The sequence below is a fragment of the Cebus imitator genome, unplaced genomic scaffold (genome assembly GCF_001604975.1).
Source record: "Cebus imitator isolate Cc_AM_T3 unplaced genomic scaffold, Cebus_imitator-1.0 Scaffold367, whole genome shotgun sequence".
In the NCBI taxonomy this organism is placed as follows: domain Eukaryota; kingdom Metazoa; phylum Chordata; class Mammalia; order Primates; family Cebidae; genus Cebus; species Cebus imitator.
Genome location: NW_016107682.1, coordinates 2,117,454 through 2,138,614, shown reverse-complemented (window position 1 = coordinate 2,138,614; position 21,161 = coordinate 2,117,454). Strand labels below are relative to the sequence as shown.

Sequence of the window (21,161 nt, the reverse complement as noted above, 5' to 3'; positions counted from 1 at the left end):
GCTAAAACCTCTCAAGACATAAAACCTGCAGTTTTATGGAAAGGTGTAAATAGTAATGAATGGTGTGGTCCAAATAAATTGCTAACGTGGGGAAGAGGATATGCTTGTATTCACACCCCCTGCGGTCCTCTTTGGATTCCAGCACAATGCATCACACCATACCATGACATGGCTAGGACCCAACCCAATACCACAGATGAAGGAATTGACCCTACAGGACCCACAACCCCAGAGGATACAGTTTCCTCAGACAACACATGCCCTGGACTTTACATGGGGGATGCTGAAGAAGACAACTCAAGAGGATGAGCGAATCCTGCTTCGGACACAGACACCATTCACTCCAGACAATTTGTTCCTTGCTATGTTCTCTGTTGCACATTGCAACTCGCATAGTGCTCTTGCTTTGTCTGCAACCTGTACCTGCTACACTCTATTGGGCTCATATTTTAGACATGCCTTTCTTTTGCCCTGTTACCTGGGCAGGCACCCCCTTCCCAGCCTATAATAACTGCTTGGCTAGGAGGAAGAGATTTACCCCTAGTGGGCTCCCTCAATAATGGCACACTTGGACTAAGGTGCCAGGTAACACTACATATCACTCCACTATCCTCCCACTGTGTGTAAGTTACAAAAGTTCCAACCCTTACTGTGTATCTACCCAAACACAATTATGGCTACATCATGGAAAATAAATGTTTTAACAGCCTTAGCTGCAGGTAGCCTCAAACCATGTAATGCAATCAATGCCACTTTCCCTAACACTCCTTCCTATGCTAAAGGACAAAGCCAGGAATGTAATTTCACTTTAGCTGGGAGGTCTGTCATGGGGAACAGGCCTATAGCCTCCAGTTAGGCAATTATGACATCTTAAACTGTAGCCCCCACAGCCATTTGCAGGGCAGCCTTACTAATACCCTCATCTATCATGGCATCAATCAGTTTCATAGCCACATCCCATTCCTCTATGATTTGGGCCAATGCAGAGGATGAGATATCCCAGACCCCAATTAAAGTCCATGGCACCCCAAGACACTCTATAGCACCTGGGACATCTCAGCACCTCCCTTGACAGCTGGCATGGGACACAGCATAATTTCGGTCATAATTATACTATAACCTTTATTCATAATCACACTGATCAATGTCTGATTTGCACTACCCATCCATATGTTTTCCTTACAGGAACCAATATTTCTATTACACTCCAAAGCTCCACGTTTATGACCCAGGTGGAGGAACAGGGTTGGTTCACCTTATGTATCACTAATTACAATGATAGAGGAACAGGCTTGGTTCACCTTATGTATCACTAATTACAATATATCTAATTTACATATTGCTAGTGACATGGTATTAAGAAGACAACCTGAGGCGTTCCTACCAGTCAATTTGACATATGATTGGCAAGGTTCCTCTGCCCTTGCCACATTAGAACATGCCCTGTCCCAGGTCAGACACAAAATATTCATAGTTACACTTAAATAGTCTTTATAGTCTCAGCCACAGTCATCCTGGCAACAGCTAGCATTGCTGTGGCATCCATTGCTGAATCAGTACAAATAGTTGCCTTTGTAGATAATTTGGCCAGAAATGTGTTTAATGAACTTCTCCTGCAGCAAAGAATAGATCAAAAGATTCTTACATGTCTGCAAGCCCCTGAGGTTGCCTTGGAATATGTGGGAGAGCGACAGGTTGTGCTGGCATTCTGACGTCAACTAAACTGTGACTGGGTGCATAAAAACATATCTATGTCACTTCTACCATGGAATCAATCAATACATAGTTGGGGTGAGGTGAAACAACATCTCTGGGGAAGCTTTCATGACAATTTAACAGCAGATGTAAAGCAACTTAAAACTAAAATTTTAGAATCCCTTTACACCATAGATCTACACACCCAACAAACAGCCATATGGAAGGGTGTACAAGATCATCTCTCCTGGTTAGACCCCATTCCTGGGGGTCACTCTTTGACTGGAAAAGAATGTTGCTAATTATACTAATGATTGTCTTATGTTATTTACTACTTCTAGGATGCAGAGCTGGAATAAGAGCAATGACCGCCTTGCCTGACAAAAGTGCTGCTGCATACATTTGTAATCTTCAATTAACAACACCTGAAGCAAAAAAAGGAGGAAATGTGGGAGATCAGTCAGGATGGTTGGAAAGATTGCAAAATTATAGAACATGGTCACAAACCTTCCTGGAAGGCTGAGAGGTTTGCATAGGTTCAGTAGAACTCAATAGTAAGTCCCTAACCTACCTGTGGACAAGGATCATGGTTTCTAATTATCATTCCTAATACCTTGTAGTGGTTGGCAAAAACAATTTGCAGATTTAACATGTAACAATTCACTGAAAACAACTTGAATATAAGGCTATATATTATATTTGAACAGAAATTCTTAAATTTATGTTCAAAATAAATATAAAATTCACATAAGAAAATAATCACTTACCTTTAAGAGCTTCACAGTGCTTTTTAATTGCTACAGGAGTCAAATGCAGAAAATTGGGAATCTTAAATAGAGAAATTTAAAGAATAAATTACCTAAATATCCTAAAAACATGAAAAAGGTAATTTTCTCATATTAAATCACAGGCCCAATAAACCATGTAGTAAATAAAATCTGTTTTTTTACAATATTGATTTTGCCACAGATGTTGTCAATTCAAGAAATGAATTTCTTAAAATATAGATTCAGTACCAAGTAATTTACAATGATACCTGGGTTTGTCTTCAGATCATATAAATCTTTTGTCTTTTACCAAACATCTTATAATGACAATCACAAGGAAAAACTAAACATAATTTTGATAGTATTCTTCCTGCCACGAATCTACAGGTACACATGTATATTTCCTTTATAAAACTGAAATGACTTAAGGACATGAATCATTGTTTATTTATTTATTTATTTATTTTTTTGAGACAGGGTCTTGCTCTGTCGCCTAGGCTGCAGTTCAATGGCATGATCTCGGTTCACTGCAACCTCTATCTCCCAGGCTCAAGCAACTCTCCTACTTCAGCCTCCCAAGTAGCTGGGATTACAGGCATGTCACCATGCCCGGCTAATTTCTGTATTTTTAGTAGAGATGGGGTTTCACCATGTTGCCGAGGCTGGTCTTGAACTCCTGGCCCCAGGTGAACCACCCGCCTTGGCCTCCCAAAGGGCTGGGATTATAGGAGTGAGCCACTGGGCCCTGCCAGGATAAGAATCACTGTTTAATCATCCCAATTCCCCTGGACTGCATAGCATGACAGTATTTCCACTTTGTACATAACCCACATTTTATAAACTAGTAAGTGAAGCTAGCAAATCTTAACCGGATAGTTTAATGAAGTTAGGAATATATTTATGATGATACATTAAAAGGCTACTGAATCATTCATAGTGTAAATGAAAATTCAGGAATGGTCAGAGATTTGATTCCTTCAAATAAATGATTAGCATTTATTAGGTCATTTCTTGAATAATGTTAAGTTTTTAAAAGAGAAAATTTAGCTTAAAGGCTCATTTGGAAAGAAAATTTAAATAAGCAGAAAGTTACTCCAAGAATTATGCCAAGTATCTTGAGCGTTGATCAGAAAATATTTGTTTTTTGTTTTTGAGACAGAGTCTCACTCTGTCGCAGTGGCGCCATCTTGGCTCACTGCAACCTCCAACTCAATTCTCCTGCTTCAGCCTGCTGAGTAGCTGGGAGGCATGCACCACTACACTGGCTAATTTTTTTTGTAGTTTTAGTAGAGACAGGGTTTTCCCATGTTGGCCAGGCTGGTCTCAAACTCCTGACTTCAAGTGATCTTACTGCCTTGGCTTCCCAAAGTTCTGGGATTACAGGTGTGAGCCACTGCGCCTAGACAGAAAATATTGTTTTAATAAAGAGAAAACAGGCACTGAAAACTGGGATTTGGAGATGGGTGGCTTCATTTACTTTACTTTTCATTTTTTTTTTCCTTTTTATACATTTTAAAAATTAGAAACCCTAGTTTCAAGGGCCTACTTTTAATAGATCACAGTGATAGACTTTGATTTTTAAAACATGAACATATAAACCTCAAAAATCATAAAAGAAAAAATAGACAATTTGCATAGACTTACATAGGAACAGTTCTATGTACTTTGCATATACTAGCTCAGTTAATAAGCTTCTTCAATGACACCATCACTACAAATAGATGGCATGCATTAAATGTTTGGATTTTTATATTTACTAAAATATGATTCACAACCATTAGTATTATTGCAAATATACTGGTACTCTCTTACTCAGAGATTCCCCAAAGACCTCTTTAAACAAAATTTGCTTCTTTTATTTAAAGAAAAGATCTGTTTTCCTTGATGTATGCTTTATTGAGTTTTCACACATTCCCATTTCCAAATTTCATTTACCTCTGTCTCTGGCATCAGCGTACCCATTCTCCCGGGTCTTTGAAAAACAGTTGTTTTCCTTTGTATAACTTTCATTGTATTTAAGAAGAAATCATCTAAGATATGCATTCCCAGACTAAGCATTTATATTTTCTTTAAAACACCCATCATAAATCATTATACATGCTATCAAATGAAGCATTTACCTTAACCTATTTTGCTTCAAGCAATAAAGTTATATTTGGTAGACTATAATAATAATACTAAATAATATTCTACCTTTCTGGACAGAAAAATTTTAAATTCCTCCTTTTAAACTGGAAGTTTCACCTCCCAATTCTCAATCTCAAATTAGGTTATTACATTTTTCTTAATATCACTAAAAAGATTCAATATAGAAAAGATATGATAGGCTAGGTGTGGTGGCTCACACCTGTAATTCTAGCACTTTGGGAGGCTGAGGTGGACAGATCTCTTGAGCCCAAGAGTTCGAGACCAGCTTGGGCAACACAGTGACCCCTGTCTCCAAAAGGAAAAGAGATACAACAGGAAAGGGAAGCCACAAGATTGACTAATTACTTTTTTTTTTTTTTTTTTTTTTTTTTTAGACAGAGTCTCACTTTATCACCCAGTCTGGAGTGCAGTGGTGCAATCTTGGCTTACTATAACCTCTGCCTCCCAGGTTCAAGCAATTCTCCTGTCTCAGCCTCCCAACTCCCAAGTAGCAGGGATTACAGGTGCCCACCACCACACCCAGCAAATTTTGTGCATGATTTTGGTAGAGACAGGGTTTCACCATGTTGGCCAGGCTGGTCTTGAACTCCTGACCTCAAGTGACCCACCCACCTCAGCCTCCCAAAGTGCAAGGATTACAGGTATGAGCCACTTCAACCGGCCGACTAATTACATTCTTAAATGCTTTGGATTCTTCTGAGTATTCTTTACCATCGATAATCAAAATATAACATCTATTATTATCTGGTGTTATATAATAAAATACCTATTATTTTAAAAAATTTAAATTAAAATACAATAAAGCTATATACTGAACCTTAAAGCATAAGAGAGAAGAAAGAGGGGAAAAGATCAGCATTTATTTCTATGTAAGTTTTACCTTACCTTTAAAAGTTCTAGATTTCCCTCCTTTGCCATGGGCACGCCCTTTTTTACTGGATACCCCATTCGAACGGGAAGAGGTACTGCAGAGGGTTTAAATGGTGCTGCAACAGGGTAAACACTAGCCCAGTCCTGGTCAACAGCCATTTTCTCTGTCCTAGGAGGTAGTGCCTAAGAAATAAAATCTTTTAGTATTTCAAATATAAATACATTCTTTAATTTTTAGAGAATTTTAATTTTAAAGCAAAAAGCTACAATTACAAGAAACAGGAGCAAAACTGCAACATATGTAAAATCTGACCTCCCACAAAACTGCTGCTATCCAAATTTAAAAAACACTAAATCTACCTAAGTATCTCTGCACTGTTTCTTTAAACCCTTTGGCAAGGATCTCCTTTAATATCACATTTTCTTCATTAAAAATTTCTTTAACTAGACTTTTAGCAAAATTTGTACATTTTGCTTATGAAGAGATGAATTAATATATTTTGAAATAGTTTTTCAAACTTCTTTGATGGAAGTCAGTAGTACATGAGGGCATTAAGTACTCGGAAGTAAAGACAAAAGGAAAAAAGAATAATTAAGGTTAAACTGATTGAATAAATACATATTGAGAAATTATATGTCTCCTAGGCCCAGAGAAAAACTAGTACTTGATAGCTTAGTCAATCATATTCACATTTATTTTTAATGGAATCAAATACTAGGGGATTGTCACACGCAAAAGTAGGGTTTATAGTGGCAAAATTCAGCCATGCCCCATCTATGCAGTATCAAAACCACTGTAGTCAACGTCCTAGAAGCAGGTAATACTCCTGAGGAAATGTCTGTTCTTGATGATTGTAACTTGATACCATTTAACTTCCAACTAATGTGTCTTTGTTCTGATGCTATGCTCACCAACTGACCTTACAGTTTAGATTCCTCCATAGAAGGAAGGAATCCAAATGTCCACAGCATGAGACTAAACTACTTAAGACTATGGCCAGGTGCAGCGGCTCACGCCTGTAATCCCAGCACTTTGGGAGGCCTGAGGTAGGTGGATCACCTAAGGTCAGGAATTTGAGACCAGCCTGACCAACATGGTGAAACGCCCCCTTTACTAAAAATATTAAAAAATTAGTTGGGTCTGGTGGTGTGTGCCTGTAGTCCCAGCTACTCGGGAAGGTGAAGCAGGAGAATCGCTTGAGCCCAGGAGGCAGAAGTAGCAGTGAGGCAAGATTGTGCCATTGCACTCTAGCCTGGCAACAAGAGTGAAACTGTGTCTCAAAAAAATAATAAATAAATAAACTAGTTATATTAATGCTTAAGTCCCAGGCTGCAGGACTTAAGATAGCATTAGAAATTGTTCCATATTCTGGTTTATACACCTGTTTCCTAGGAGTTCCTAAGTAAGTCGACCTCTCAAAGATGATCCAGTCTCTGGGTACTGCAAAAAAACAAAGACTAACCTCTGCCAGGGCTATGGCAATCACCCAGCAAACATGACCTTGTGAAGTCTCCTCTGCCAATACCTTTCTGCCATGAATATCTGCCTTATTTTAGAACTCCAGAAACCATTAAGATAGTAGAGTATATGAACTTTTTACCTTTCTTTGTGGCAGCCTTTCATTTCTGGATGTTCTTTCTGTTGTACATAAAAGATAATAAACAGAATTTTATAATGTCAAGTTAGTTAACATCAATCATGATCACATTATTCCAACACAATTTAAGGTATTCAGTAACATAACAACGAAACAACCTTTTTTTTTTTTGTAAGCTCAGGGACCAAAATCATTTTAATGAAGACAAAAAACCAGAAACAGGGAGTCTCGCTGCGTCACCCAGGTTGGAGTGCAGTGGTGTGATCTCGGCTCACTGCAACCTTTGCCTCCCGGATTCAAGTGATTCTCCTGCCTCAGCCTCCTGAGTAGCTGGGACCACACGTGCATCCCACCATGCCTTGCTAATTTTTGTATTTTTAGTAGAGATGGAGTTTCACCATGTTGGCCAGGCTGGTCTCGAACTCCTGACCTCAAATTATCTGTCTACATAGGCGACCCAAAGTGCTGGGATGACAGGTGTGAGCCATGGTGCCCGGACCCGGTAAGAAAAATTCTATAGTTATTTGAATATAATTGCTGATACAGTAAGCTCATCATCTAAAAAATGACTCTTACAGAGTCAAATAAGACAACTTTTTAACAAATAATTTCAATAAACAGTAATAAATATTATGACTACACATAGCAGGGAATTAAACCTAGTCAATTAGCTGGTGTGATGGTAAATTTTTTTCTTTTTCTTTTTTTTGAAACAAGGTCATCTCACTCTCGCCCAGGCTGGAGTGTAGTGGCGCAATCTCAGCTCACTGCAGCCTCAAACTACCGGGTTCAAGCCAATCCTTCCACCTCAGCACCCCAAGTAGCTAGGACTAAAGGCATAAGCACATCCGGCTAATTCTTAGAGACAAGCATTTTACCATGTTGCCCAGGCTGGTATCAAGCTCTTGAGCTCAAGCAATCTACCCACCTTGGCCTCCCAAAGGGCTGGGATTGCAGGTGTGAGTTACCGTGCCCAGCCATGATGGTTAACTTTAGGTGTCAATCTGACTAGATTGAGGGATACATAGATATCTGGTAAAGCATTATTTCTGGGCATGTCTGTGGGGGTGTTTCCAGAGGAGATAGGCATGTGGGTCAGTAGACTGAGTGAGGAATACCTGCTCTCAATGCAGGTGGGCATCATCCAATCAGCTGAGGGCACAGAGAGAACAAAAAGGCAGATAAAAGAAGAACATATTCTCTCTCTCTTCTGGACCTGGGACACTCTTCCCCTGCCCTTAGACATCAGAATTCCAAGTGCTCCAGCCTTTGGACTCCAGGACTTGTACAAGTAGCCCTCTGAGTTCTTAGGCCTTCAGCCTTGGTCTGAAAATTACATGGCTTCCCTGGTTCTGAGGCTTTCAGACTTGAACTGACATGGGCTTCCAGCTTGCAGACAACCTATTGTAGAGTGAGTCAATTCCCCTAAAAATCCCGTCATATATCTATATATCTACATCTACATCTACATTCTGTCTCTCTGGAAAACCCTGACTAATACAGTTGGGGAAAATCTCCTTAAGAAAGTGAACTTTAAGCTAAAACCTGAAAGATGAGCAGAATGTAGCCATGAAGACAGGCAGGTGAGAAAAAGTGTTTCAACAGAGCAAGAGCACATGGGAAAATCAAAGTGAACAAATTCAATATGGCTGAAATTTAAGAATAGGACAGAGAAACAGAGAAAGAGGCGGCCGAAGACACTTAACAGGTTCTCAACTATAATGTATCCTTGGCAGAGCTTTTCTTCTTTTTTTGAGACAGGGTCTCACTCCTGTCACCCAGGCCAGAGGGCAGTGGTGCGATCACAGCTCACTGCAGTCTCGACTTCCCACACTCAGGTGATTCTGCCACTTCAGCCTCTGGAGTAGGTGGGACTATAGGCATGCACCACCACACCTGGCTAATTTCTTGTATTTTCAATAGAGACAAGGTTTGGCCATGTTGCCCAGGCTGGTCTCAAACTCCTGGGCTCAAGGGATCCACAGGCCTCTACCTCCCACAGTGCTGGCATTACAGGAATGAGCCACCATGCCCAGCCTCTTGGCAGAGCTTTTGATTTTCTTCTTCCAGTCTTTCCAGCTCATATAAATGGAATCATTATTCATCCAACTGCTCAGGACAAAAACCTAACAGGATTTTTTAAGACATCCTCAAGCCTCACATCAAATCCATCAGTAAATCCTATAAACTCTTATCTTCAAGATATATTGCAAACACAACTACACCCTCTTCTCCACTTTTACTCTAATCCAAGTCACCATCATCTCATTTTTACTATTGCAACGGCCCCCAAACAGGTCTTTGGTTCCAACTTTTACCCCAGTAAAGCAGCCCGTGATCCTTTAAAAATGCAAATCACATTATATATGTTCCCTGTTCAAAGCCTTCCAATATAAAACCCAAGCCAAAAATCCAAATGAAATGTCTACAAACTCTTGAGAGGGCAGATCATTACTTAACTAACTCTTTGACGTCTTATACTACCACTTCACTCTCTCCTCTACTCACACTTCGCTGTTGTCACATTGGCTTTCTTTCCGTTCCTTGAACACACCCCTCAGCTTGTTCTCAACTTTTGGCCTTTGCACTTACAGTTCCCTATATCCCGAAGGCTCTTTCCCCAGATCTCTGCATGGCTTGGGGGCTCTATTCAAGTCACTCTCACAGAGATCTTTCCTATCTACCCTATGGCCAGTACTCCCCCACCAATCCATCATTCTCAATACTCTGCTTTATTTTTCTTCATAACTTAAACCCTATCTGACATCTTATTTAGTTGTTCGATTGTTTATATTCTGACTTCTCCACCTTGCTGTATCCCCAATGAGGGTCTAGAACACTGCAGAGTATACAATAGGAGTTAAGTATTCCTAGAAAGAAAGAATGAAAAAGTAAAAATAGACAAGTATTAGAACTATGAAGAGCCAGTATGAAGCATTAATGAATTTATGCTTTATCTGAAAAGCAATGGGAAACTATTTGTGGATCTTGAACACGGGAGCAGCAAGACAAGATCTAAAGTTTGAAAACCTCATTTGACTGTTGTGATAATTCCATGTAGGAGAGCAAGAGGGGAAACAGCAAACGGAAAAGAAACTCGTAGAAATGAGATGGTCACCTGGACTAGGTTGTTGGTAATATGAGGAGAGTAAATTAGAGATATAACAAGGAGCAGCACAGGCAGGATCCGCTGATTGATTAGACTCACGCCAGCTGCTCCTCAACGCTCTGGTCACTCTAGCCACACTTCTATCATAGCACCTCTCAATACATAGCACTTCTCCGTTAATAAATCTGTACTTTCCGTGGCGGGGTGGCGCTGCTGCGCCCGCCGCGAGTACCCCCCGCCCCGCTCTGCCGGCCTCTGCGCGCCTGAGCGCTTTTCCTTCCGCCGGGGCCGCTTTTCCTTCCGCCGGGGCCGCAGGGCCTCATGGAACGCCCGGAGGGCGGCGGACGGGGACCAGTAGCGCGGGGGCCCGATGGACGGCCAGCGCCCGAAGCTAGAGTGCACTTCCGAGTGGCGAGGTTCATCATGGAGGCAGGTGTCAAGCTGGGGATGCGGTCCATTCCCATTGCCACTGCTTGCACCATTTACCATAAGTTCTTCTGCGAGACCAACCTGGACGCCTATGACCCTTACTTGATCGCCATGTCTTCCATTTACTTGGCTGGCAAAGTGGAAGAGCAGCATCTGAGGATTCGTTATATCATCAATGTGTCCAACAGGTACTTTAATCCAAGCGGTGAGCCCCCGGAGTTGGACTCCCGCTTCTGGGAGCTCCGAGACAGCATTGTGCAGTGCGAGCTTCTCATGCTGAGAGTTCTGCGCTTCCAGGTCTCCTTCCAGCACCCACACAAGTACCTGCTCCACTACCTGGTTTCCCTCAAGAACTGGCTGAACCGCCACAGCTGGCAGCGGACTCCTGTCGCCGTCACTGCCTGGGCCCTGCTACGGGACAGCTACCACGGGGGGCTGTGCCTCCGCTTCCAGGCCCAGCATATAGCCGTGGCAGTGCTCTACCTGACCCTGCAGGTCTATGGAGTCAAGGTACCTGCTGAGGTCGAGACTGAGAAGCCATGGTGGCAGGTATTTAGTGACGACCTTACCAAGCCAATCATTGATAATATTGTGTCTGATCTCATTCAGATTTATACCATGGACACAGAGATCCCCTAAGGCCCTGGCCCAGGTCTGCCCAAAGAGAAGCCCAGGATGGTCAGCTGCCTGGGGACACTACCACCACGTCGCATCATGGCTGGTCCCCAGAGGGCCAGCTGGGAGGACTGGTTGTGCTGCTGGAGAAGGGCCGGTGAAGGCGATGACATGCTGCCACTTTGACAGTACCTAGCAGTCGCGGTCCCGACGATGATGGGAGCCGCGACTCCAGCGGGCAGGCTGGGAGCGCACTGTGTGCAGGTGACCCAAGGCAGCCACATCTGCTTTTGTCCTTTGAGAGGACTCTGACTACAATAGAGGCATGACGTCAATGAAAGGAAAATCACGAAATAGATGAGACTGAATCCCTAGGGATTTTTTTTTAAACCAGATTTATAGCGAGAATGAATGTGCAACATGGATGAAATTTATTTTGTGTAATAAAATGTGATACTAATCAACAGAAAAAATAAAAAAATAAATCTGTATTTTCCACTAGACTCCTCCGGGGTAAGCACACTATCAAGTATCCCTATAATCTCTGTCAAATGGAAGTCATCAACACCTGTTCAATGAAGGCCACCCATTTGATGGCCTGGAATTCAGGGCAGCAATTTATCCTAGCACTGCCGTATGCCTCTCTTAATGTTTGGGGAAATCCACGGTTCAACACTGCTGATGATCGATAAACAATACAGAACACCAGTTACCGGTGCCAGCGGCTATGGGCGGGGGCACCACAGGAGCAGGTTACGGGAAAGGGGGATGTAAGCTTTCTGAGCAAACGCCCAGAGGAGAAACAGGCGGCTAGCTAGGAGCCGGGCAACGCGGGCACGTCCACGGCTCTCCTATTAGGCTGGCCTGGAAGCGGATGCACCGGCCTCTCCCAGGCGGCACTGGCTTAGCCACCGCGGCAGCCTTCACAGGGCCGATATTCCGCCTTTGCACCTCCCCCAAAGCCCGGAGGCGACGAGACAAACACTCACGCAGGCCAGGTTTCCGGACCGGAGTGGCCAGGTACATGGCGGTGGAGAATGCACGCAGAGTCCTTGCTCTCGACTGCAGAGCCACCCATGCCGGGAGCGTGGCGGCCGCCATAGCTGCAAGGACGGCAAGCCGGAGGGGACACGCGCAGTTCAGCGTCAGGGGCGGGCCTGGGTCGGCTAAACGCAGGCTCCCTGGGCTGGCACCGCCCTAAGCTGGAGAAACAGGAAACACGTGGGGTCCGCATTCAGGGCGGAGTCAAATATCAGGAAGATACCCCCGAACAGAAAGAAGTAATGAAAAGAAAACAAAAAATTCCTTACCAATCGAGTCAATCAGTTCATACAGAATTGCACATAAGGACCATAGGGATGGGGGAGATATGGCTCACTAAAGGCAGGCGTGGTCTGGGTGGAACCTCAGATGATCCAAGAGTCAGGCAGTCTACCCGAGGGACTCCTGGTTCTTTGTAATTGTTGCTTGTCTACATTTACTTGGATTAAAGAAATCATCAACTAATGCAAGTGATATGCGCTAAGGGGAGAGAAGCAGTATACCAAGCCAGACTGCTTGAGTTTCAAACTTGACTTCACCATTTCTGGAATGTGTGATCTTAGGCAAGTTAGCATAGTCAAATGTTTATGAACAGCATTGGCATACAGTGAACACCGCATGTGCATACCCTATAACTTTTAGCTATATACAGTTAGCTTGTTGTTAGACCAAGTTAGAATTACGAAAGTTAGAACTCATCAGGCTTAGAAAATAAACCCTTAATGAACACTCTTATTTTCTTCTTATTATTTTTTAAGACGGAGTCTTGCTCTTGTCTCCCAGGGTGGAGTGCAGTGACGCAATTTCGGCTCACTGCAACCTCCGCCTCCTGGGTTCAAGCAATTCTCCTGCTTCAGCCTCTTGAGTAACTGGGATTACAGGCATGCAACACCATGCCCTGCTAATTTTTCTATTTTTAGTACAGATGGGGTTTCACCATGTTGGCCAGACTGGTCTTGAACTCCAGATCTCAAGTGATTCACCCACCTAGGCCTCCCAAAGTGCTGGGATTACAGGTGTGAGCCACTGTGCCTGGAGGAACACTTATTTTCTGTGGTAGAATGGATGAACATGCAAGCCTTAGTAAAAATAGTCTCTATTTTCTCATTATTTTGTAAATGTTTTATTTATTTTAATTTATTATTGTTGTTGAGACAGAGTCTTGCTCTGTTGCAAGGCTGGAGCATGGTGGCACCACCATGGCTCACTGCAGACTTGACCTCCCAGGTTAAAGCGATCCTCCTACCTCAGCCTCTCAAGTAGCTGAGACTACAGGCATGCACCACCACATCCAGCTAATTAAAAAAAATTTTTTTTCTAGAGGTAAGATCTCACTGTGTTGTCAGGGCTGGCCTCAATCTCCTGGGCTCAAGCAATCCTCCTGCCTTGGTATCCCAAAGTGATTGGACTACAGGCGTGAGTTACCACACCTGGACTATTTTTTCTATTTGTAAATTTTCTGTAGAGTTGGGGGGGGTCTCACTATGTTGCCCAGGCTGGTCTCAAACTCTTGGCCTCATGTGATCCTCCTGCCTTGGCCTCCTAAAGTGTCGAGATTACAGTCATGGATCTGGCCTGTTTTTCTATTTTGTCTCAAAGTGACAAAATTATAACAGTAAAAACAACTAGGAATAAATAAAACTGACTCTTGGTAAGCATGCAACCAGTAGAGCAGAGGTATACAGGTGTCCAAGAATATTCTATGGGCTTCCTGGGGAAAACTTTTTTCAGGTGAACCTCTCACCATTTAAATACTCCGAAGATAAGGTGTGAATGTACATATTATCTTATTAGAGTTCTAAAGTATTTTTATAAGTTACTGTTTTTCACCCACACTTTCATGGGAAAGAAAATCATTGCAAAATCAGGATATATTTTATTTGTTCTATACAATGAAGTTCACTAAAACATTAAAAAAAAAAAAAAAGCCATACATAGGTATTCAGTGTGCCATGGACATCAATCAGTAAGGTAAGGGAGGGAGATAAATAGCATGAGATGGACAAGTATTTGGAACAATCATCGTCTTCATCTTTTCTGGACTTTTACCATCCTGTTATCGTTCCAAAATAGCACAATGTATGAGTTCCCTAGGGGATTGGAACAAAGTACCGTAGACTGGATGACTTAACAGAAATTTACTCTCTCACAATCCTAGAGTCTAGAAAGTCCAAATCCAGGTGTCAGCAGAGTTGGTTCCTTCTGGAGGTTCTGAGGGAGAATCTGTTTCTTGCATCTCTCCTAGGTTCTAATGGTTGCTGGCACTCCTTGGCATTCCTTGGCTGGTAGAATAGACACATCACACCACCTTCTGACCCCATATTCCAATGCTGTTCTCTCCTCTCCTCAAACTATTTTTAAGATCAAAAGCATGGTCTTTTTAATCAGATGGATGTGGGGTTTGATCCAGGCTTTCCTTCTTCATGATTTTGGACAAATCTACCTAACCTCACTGAGTTTCAGTTTCAAGGAAAATGGGAGCAATAATATTTTTCTTAGGACAGTCGTGATTAAAGGCATAAATATAAATGGTGGGCATTGGCATTAAACTCAGGGTCAATGTAACAGCCTCTTGTTCTTGCAAGCTTGTATATTTTAATCAAGTGCAAGTTCTATACCATAGAAATTTAGGGACAAAAGGAGTACTATCATATTCATACTGTAACCAGCAGCAAATCTGTATGAGTCTGTGGCAACCTCAATTCTTGCCTGCTCAGAAGAAAGAATTTGTTCGAGGAGCATAAGACAGAAAGAGAGACCAAAGCAAGTTTTAGAACAGGAGTGAAAGTTTATTTAAAAAGCTCTGCAGCAGGAACAAAAGGAAGGAAAGCACACTTAGTGGTAAAGTGGCAGGCTGGACCCTGCACTCGCTCACTCGTGTGCTCCCTCCCTCAAGGGGCTGAGTGTGGTGGGCCTAGTAGACAGAGCACCCCTGCTGGGAGTCCAGCAAAGGAGCCAGGAAAAATCCTGCATCACTGCTTAAGATACATGGGCCCCAATCCTGGTTAAATATTAGAGTAACTTAGGAGATTTTTTTTTTTTAATTATCTAGACTCCCTCTGAGATGCTGATTAATAGGTCTAGATGTGTTTGGACCACTAGGGTTTTGTTTGTTTTTTGTTTACTTTAAGTTCTTCAAGTGAATCTAATATTCAGGCAAGATGGAGAACCACTGGTGTCAGCTTTAACAAGGATGAAGTGGATATAAATCTATTAGCATAGAAAATTCTCCACAATATATTAAGTTTTTTAAAATGCAGGTTATAAAGCATTTATGGATTGCATAATCTCATTTGTGCATTATATTTTTTTTTAATTTTTTTTTATTTGCAATACAAAGTCTGGAAGGGTCAACAGCAGATTTGAGGCAGTGGGTATGAGGATGGAGGAGACACTCCTGAAGACTTCACTTTCTCCATGCTGTACTTGAATTTTTATACCAAGCATATAGCTTTAAAAAAATTAAATGAGAATGCGGTGTTTTTAAAATCAACAAAAGCTTCACATTTTAATTTTCACCTGGAAAAAAACATGGTGACTCTGATTTATGGCTTTCAGCTGTTTATAACATGAATACTTAGAATTTGTACTAGGCTCTCTGAAATTCTGGTTAGCTTACACTTTAGTATAGAAAATGTTTTCACAAGCTTTGTCTCCCTTGAGTTTCAGTCATGTGCCACATAAAGATGTTTTAGCCAACCACTGTGCATATATGATGGTGGTCTCATAAGACTATAATGGAGCTGAAACATTCTTCTTGTCTAGTGACACTGTGGCTACTGTACTGTCATAGCACAATTAGTTTATTCTTTTATAAATTTAGTGCAGCTGAAGTTATAAAGTGAATAGTGTTTGTAAAGTCTACGGTAGCATCCAGTAATGTCCTATACCTTTGCATATACTCACCACTCACCGACTCACCCACAGCAACTTCCAATCCTGCAAGCTCCGTTCATTGTAAGTGCCCCATATAGGTGTATCATTTTTTTACCTTTTATACCTTCTTTTTACTGTACCTTTTTTGTGTTTAGATATGTTCAGATACACAAATATTTACCATTGTGTTCCAGTTGCCTGTAGTATTGGCAAAGTAACATGCTGTACAGGCTTGCAGCCTAGGAGCTATGCCACATAGCCTAGGTGTGTAGTAGGCTGTACTGTCTAGGTCTGTGTAAGTACATTTTATTACATTCCCAAAACAATGAAATTGCCTAACAATGCATTTCTCAGTACATATCCCCATTAAGCAATTCATGATATAGTTGAAGTAATTCCCATTTTACAAATAAGGAAACAAAGAGTTAAGCCACTTGACTCTGCTCTTATGAGCGTTGAAACTCAAATCCACATCTGATTCCAAGTTGCATGTTCTTCACATCACCTCCTTCTTGACAGTGTATTTCACACAGCATTCCTGCCGACAGGGGTCACTATACACCAAGGAAACATTAAGTGACTGAATAACCTAACCTCCCAGAAGCGTTCAAGGTGGGAATAATTATTGCTTAACAACTTTAAGGCATGCCACCTGGGCCTATTCATGCCCAGTTTACTGAAGGCAAAGGGCTAAAATGTTTTTAAATTAAAAAATTGTGTTTGATTAGAAGCATTCAGAATGTCAACAAAACAGCTGCAACTTTTTTTTCAGTTACAGAATGGTATTCAGCTAGCAGAACAACAATTATTTCATATAAGCTGCATCAGAGAAAAATGAAGATGAAAAAACTATCCTCATACATAACTAATCTGTGCTATGAGCCAAAAAAAACCTGCTTTAAATTTCCATGCCAGTTACAACCCCCATATTGCACCAGGCAAGGTTAATGTCTATTAAAAACACCACCAGGACAGGGCCATTTAAAGGGACATTCAGTAACATGTTAATTGTGCAAGAAAAGACACTGTAACGTTTAAAAACAAATCTTACACACAACCTTGTATTTTAATTTTTTTTTTTTTTTTTTTTTTTTTTTTTTTTTTTAAAGGAGTGAGTTGTATAAAGGGGTCATTAAATGCTTTAAAGAAAAAACTGCTACAACAAACTTGTTTATCATCATCATCTCCTTCCTCTTCCTCTTCTTGTTTTTCTTCAGCCTTGGCAATTCCCTTGGTTGCTGCATGAGGCTTTTCTGTAGCCCAGTCTGCTGCAATATCCTTTTCATATTTTTCCTTCTGCTTTGCAGCCTTCTTTTCATAAGGCTGTCTGTCATCTGCAGCAGTGTCATTCCAGCTCTCTCCCAGTTTCCTCACATCATGACATTTTCCTTTGATTTGGGGGCAATACTCAGAACATAAGAGAAAAGCCAAAGGAGGCTTCTTGGGCTTTTTTTTTTATCGTCTCCCCTTCTGGAGGGACATAGGTTTTCATTTCTCTTTCATTACGGGTCTTTTGTCCGCGTTTCCCACGTCTTCAAATTTTCCTTTCTCTTTAGCAGACACAGTCCTCTACCTCTCTGGCACTGTTTAGAACACTCTGAGAGGCATACAGAAGCGTCTATGTGCTGCCTCTTGTGCTCCTTCTGACAAGTGTGCACAAGGAATATGTATATTGACATTTTTGCCTCTTGGGATCTCCTTTGCCCATGTTTACTTTTTCCTCAGCGAGGCACCAGTCACACAGTGCCCGTCTGGCAATCACCTACCCTGGCACTGTTTCTCTAAAATGCTTTTCTCCATCTTTTTGTTTCTATGGATAAAGGAAAGTCAAAGACAAATTTATTTCTGCCTTTGTGTGTACTCTTATTATTCAAGACATTTGGAAATACAGCATCTAATTGTTGCATGTTTCAAACCCCACATCCAATCATCAGCAAATGCTGTACACTTTACCTTCAGCTACATCCTGAATCTGACCTCTTCACACCTCCTCCTCTACGACTGTGTTCCAGGCTACCTTTTTCTCTCATCTGGACGACTACAGCTTCCTAACTGCTTGTCTGGGTTTTGCTCCTCTTCTTTTTCTTCTACCATCAGGTCTCCCCCCAGCAATCAAGTGAGAGTTGGTTGGTTGGTTGGTTGGTTTGAGACAGAGTCTTGCTCTGTCACCCAGCCTGGGGTGCAGTGGTGTGATCTCAGCTCACTGCAATCTCTGCCTCCTGGGTTCAAGAGATTCTCCTGCTTCAGTCTCCTGAGTAGCTGAAATTACAAGCATGTGCCACTGCGCCTGGCTTAATTTTTTGTTTTTAGTAGAGATGAGTTTTCACCATGTTGGCCAGGCTGGTCTTGAATTCCTGGCCTCAAGTGATCCACCCACTTTGGCCTCCCAATGTGCTGAGATTAAGCCACCATGCCCAGCCTCAGGTGAGGTTTTTAACATGCAGGTCAGTCAAGATATTTCTCTCTCCCATCACTCAGAATAGTTGAGTCCTTACTTCTGTTTACAAGTTTGATCAGCTTGATCCATTTGCTCGCTACTTCTCCAAACTCATCTCTGCTCCGTCCATGTCAGCCTCTTTTGCTATCCACATTCACATCCACTCCCATTCCAGGATCTTTGCATTTGCGGTTCTTTGTGCCTAGAACACTCTTTCCCAAATGTCTGCACTGATGCTCAATGTCTTCCTTCAGATGTCTAGCTAATTGCCTCCTCTTCACTGAGGCCTTCCTTCACCACTCAATATAAAATAGCACCTCCTGTACTCCTTATTCCCAGATCATGCTTTTTCTTTACATTACTTCTAATTTTTAAATTAATATTATTATTTGAGACAGGGTCTCACTCTGTTGCCCAGACTGGAGTGCAGTGACTGGATCTGGGCTCACTGTAGCCTCTGCCTCCTGGGCTCAAGTGATCCTCCCGCCTCAGCCTCCCAAGTAGCTGGGTCTACAGGCCCATGCCACCACACCCAGCTAATTTTTGTATTTTTAGTAGAGACAGGGTTTCATCATGTTGCCCAGACTGGTTCCAAATTCCTGAGCTTAAGTGATCCACTTGCCTTGGCTTCTCAAAGTGCTGAGATTACTACAGGTGTGAGATGTTTTGAAAATATGCATTTAAACATCTGTATGTGTTTGTCTGTCTTCCACCATTAAGATAGAAACTCTTTGAGACTAGGAACTTTGTTCTTTTTTACTGCTGGATTGGCAGGGCACAGAACAAGCCATACCTGTAATAAGCACTCAGCAATTATGCTTGACTGAATCTTTCTTTCATTTACACTTTTTTTTTTTTTGCAACATATTAACCCAAATTGCAAAGGCTGAGCTTGACTCTATGCTATTGGAGACCTCTCTACCAGAAAGAGGAAACAGTTGTCTCTGCCAATATCACCTTCTTTAAAAAAATCATTTTTAATTGACAAGTAATTGTGTATATCAATACTTCATTTTATTAAACACTTTCATGCCAATGCCTAATGAAGGACAAATACAAGTCTGCAGCTATGTTCTTCCTATTCCGGGTTCCTCAAGGAGAGGGCTATGGGGGTGAATTAACATTGGGAGGAGGGAAAACAAAGCCATTTCTTGAGGCTGAAGAGAATATACATCATGTTCTTTTTTCCTGAAGCTGCAGGCATCACGGGGATTATGAACACCCACTTCCTCACTTTCCCCCAGGACTTCTTTGAGAGATAAAGTTGAAAAGAGGGGATTTGGGGGCTGGTGTTCCCTAACGTTGCAAGGCTTATTTTAATTGGAAGAACACCCAGCTAATGGAAAGAAAACAGCATGCTCTTAAGCCTAAATCTAGATTGAAGTGAACGATGCGCCTTTATATTCGCTGTGGATCCTGTTTACTGGGCTGGATAAAGAATCAAAGAGTGGATTTAGATTATTGTACTAAGCACTATTATTATTATTACTATTATTATTTTTTAGACAGAGTCTTGCTCTGTCACCCAGGCTGTGCCGTGGCGATATACACCTGCTGCAACCTCCGCCTCCTGGGTTCAAGTGATTCTCCTGCCTCAGCCTCCTGAGTAGCTGGGATTATAGGCGTGTGCCACCACGCCCTGCTAATTTTTGTATTTTTAGTAGAGATGGCGTTTCGCCATGTTGGTCCGGCTGGTCTCTAACTGTTGACCTCACAATCCGCCTGCCTCGGCCTCCCAAACTGCTGGGATTACAGACGTAAGCCACTGCGCCTGGCCGATTATTCTTAATTTCATAATGAATAGCAGTCCTACGAGGTAGATATTGTCATCTCAAGTTTTTAGATGGGAAAATCAGGAGGCATTAGGGTTCCAGAAGCAATCCAATGGCACTCTCAAGTCTACCTGAGGAAAAAGGACATCTCCATGGTAAGGGCAGGGTGCAAGGAACTAACAAAGAATAATGAAGCACCCCGGAACCAACAATGGCCTGAGACGGGAACGGGAGGGAGCTGGAGTCTCAGAGAAGGGCCAGTTGGACAGGAGCTGTCTGGAACCAAGCGTAGTGAGGCAGAAAGGGTTGGATTAATACATTCCAGACTTGTTCCCCTTCTGATCTCGGGCTCTCCACTGAGTGGAAGCCAGAGTGATGCAGCCAGAGCCTGGAAGAAGACCGAGAAGGTGGGGAATAGATGTGGAGGTTGAACTGAAAATAACTAGCACAGAGGTTTGGTTGGGTAAGTCTAAATAAAAGAGCTGGGATTTTAGGCAGGTTTGAGCTTAACTAAACTCAGAAGTTCTCTCTCCTTCTACCATGACAAAGTTTTTACAACTCTGGATTGTGACCTATTGGTGGTCATGATATCAATTGGTGGCTTGCAGTCAGCATTTTACAAACTGAGGTAGGACAGACTATCAGAGTGCACTGCAACATGTTTGAGTTATAAAGATCACAGCAGCCGGGCACGGTGACTCACACCTGTAATCCTAGCACTTTGGGAGGTGAAGGCGGGCAGATCATGAGGTCAAGAGATGGAAGCCATCCTGGCAAACATGGTGAAATCCTGTCTCTACTAAA

At 42.1% G+C, this 21,161-nt stretch overlaps 2 protein-coding genes across 3 annotated transcripts in view; one reads left to right on the top strand and one right to left on the bottom strand.

Moving 5' to 3' along the window:
* Positions 1 to 12,391, bottom strand: part of MRPS35 (mitochondrial ribosomal protein S35) — a 50,412-nt gene extending 38,021 nt beyond the window's left edge. The window contains exons 1-4 of one of the 2 annotated variants that reach the window (XM_017507080.2): positions 12,221 to 12,391; positions 7,082 to 7,119; positions 5,496 to 5,663; positions 2,463 to 2,523 (exon numbers count right to left, since the gene is read on the bottom strand). In XM_017507080.2, coding sequence (XP_017362569.1) covers positions 2,463 to 2,523; positions 5,496 to 5,663; positions 7,082 to 7,119; positions 12,221 to 12,332 — 379 coding nt within the window. In that variant the 5' untranslated portion in view covers positions 12,333 to 12,391. The remainder of the gene's footprint in view (positions 1 to 2,462; positions 2,524 to 5,495; positions 5,664 to 7,081; positions 7,120 to 12,220) is intronic. The other variant, XM_017507079.2, reaches the window with a different exon arrangement.
* Positions 9,983 to 11,615, top strand: LOC108288198 (cyclin-Q-like). The gene is made up of 2 exons (XM_017507081.2): positions 9,983 to 11,165; positions 11,226 to 11,615. Exons 1-2 carry the CDS (start codon positions 10,509 to 10,511, stop codon positions 11,253 to 11,255), a joined length of 687 nt encoding a protein of 228 aa, XP_017362570.1. The 5' UTR covers positions 9,983 to 10,508; the 3' UTR covers positions 11,256 to 11,615.
* Positions 12,392 to 21,161: the final 8,770 nt, after the last annotated feature.

Coding starts and splice junctions, on each gene's coding strand:
- LOC108288198 (XM_017507081.2), top strand. CDS start 10,509: ATGGAACGCCCGGAGGGCGGCGGACGGGGACCAGTAGCGCGGGGGCCC. Junction 11,166..11,225: donor CTGAGAAGCCATGGTGGCAG/GTATTTAGTGAC, acceptor GATCTCATTCAG/ATTTATACCATGGACACAGA.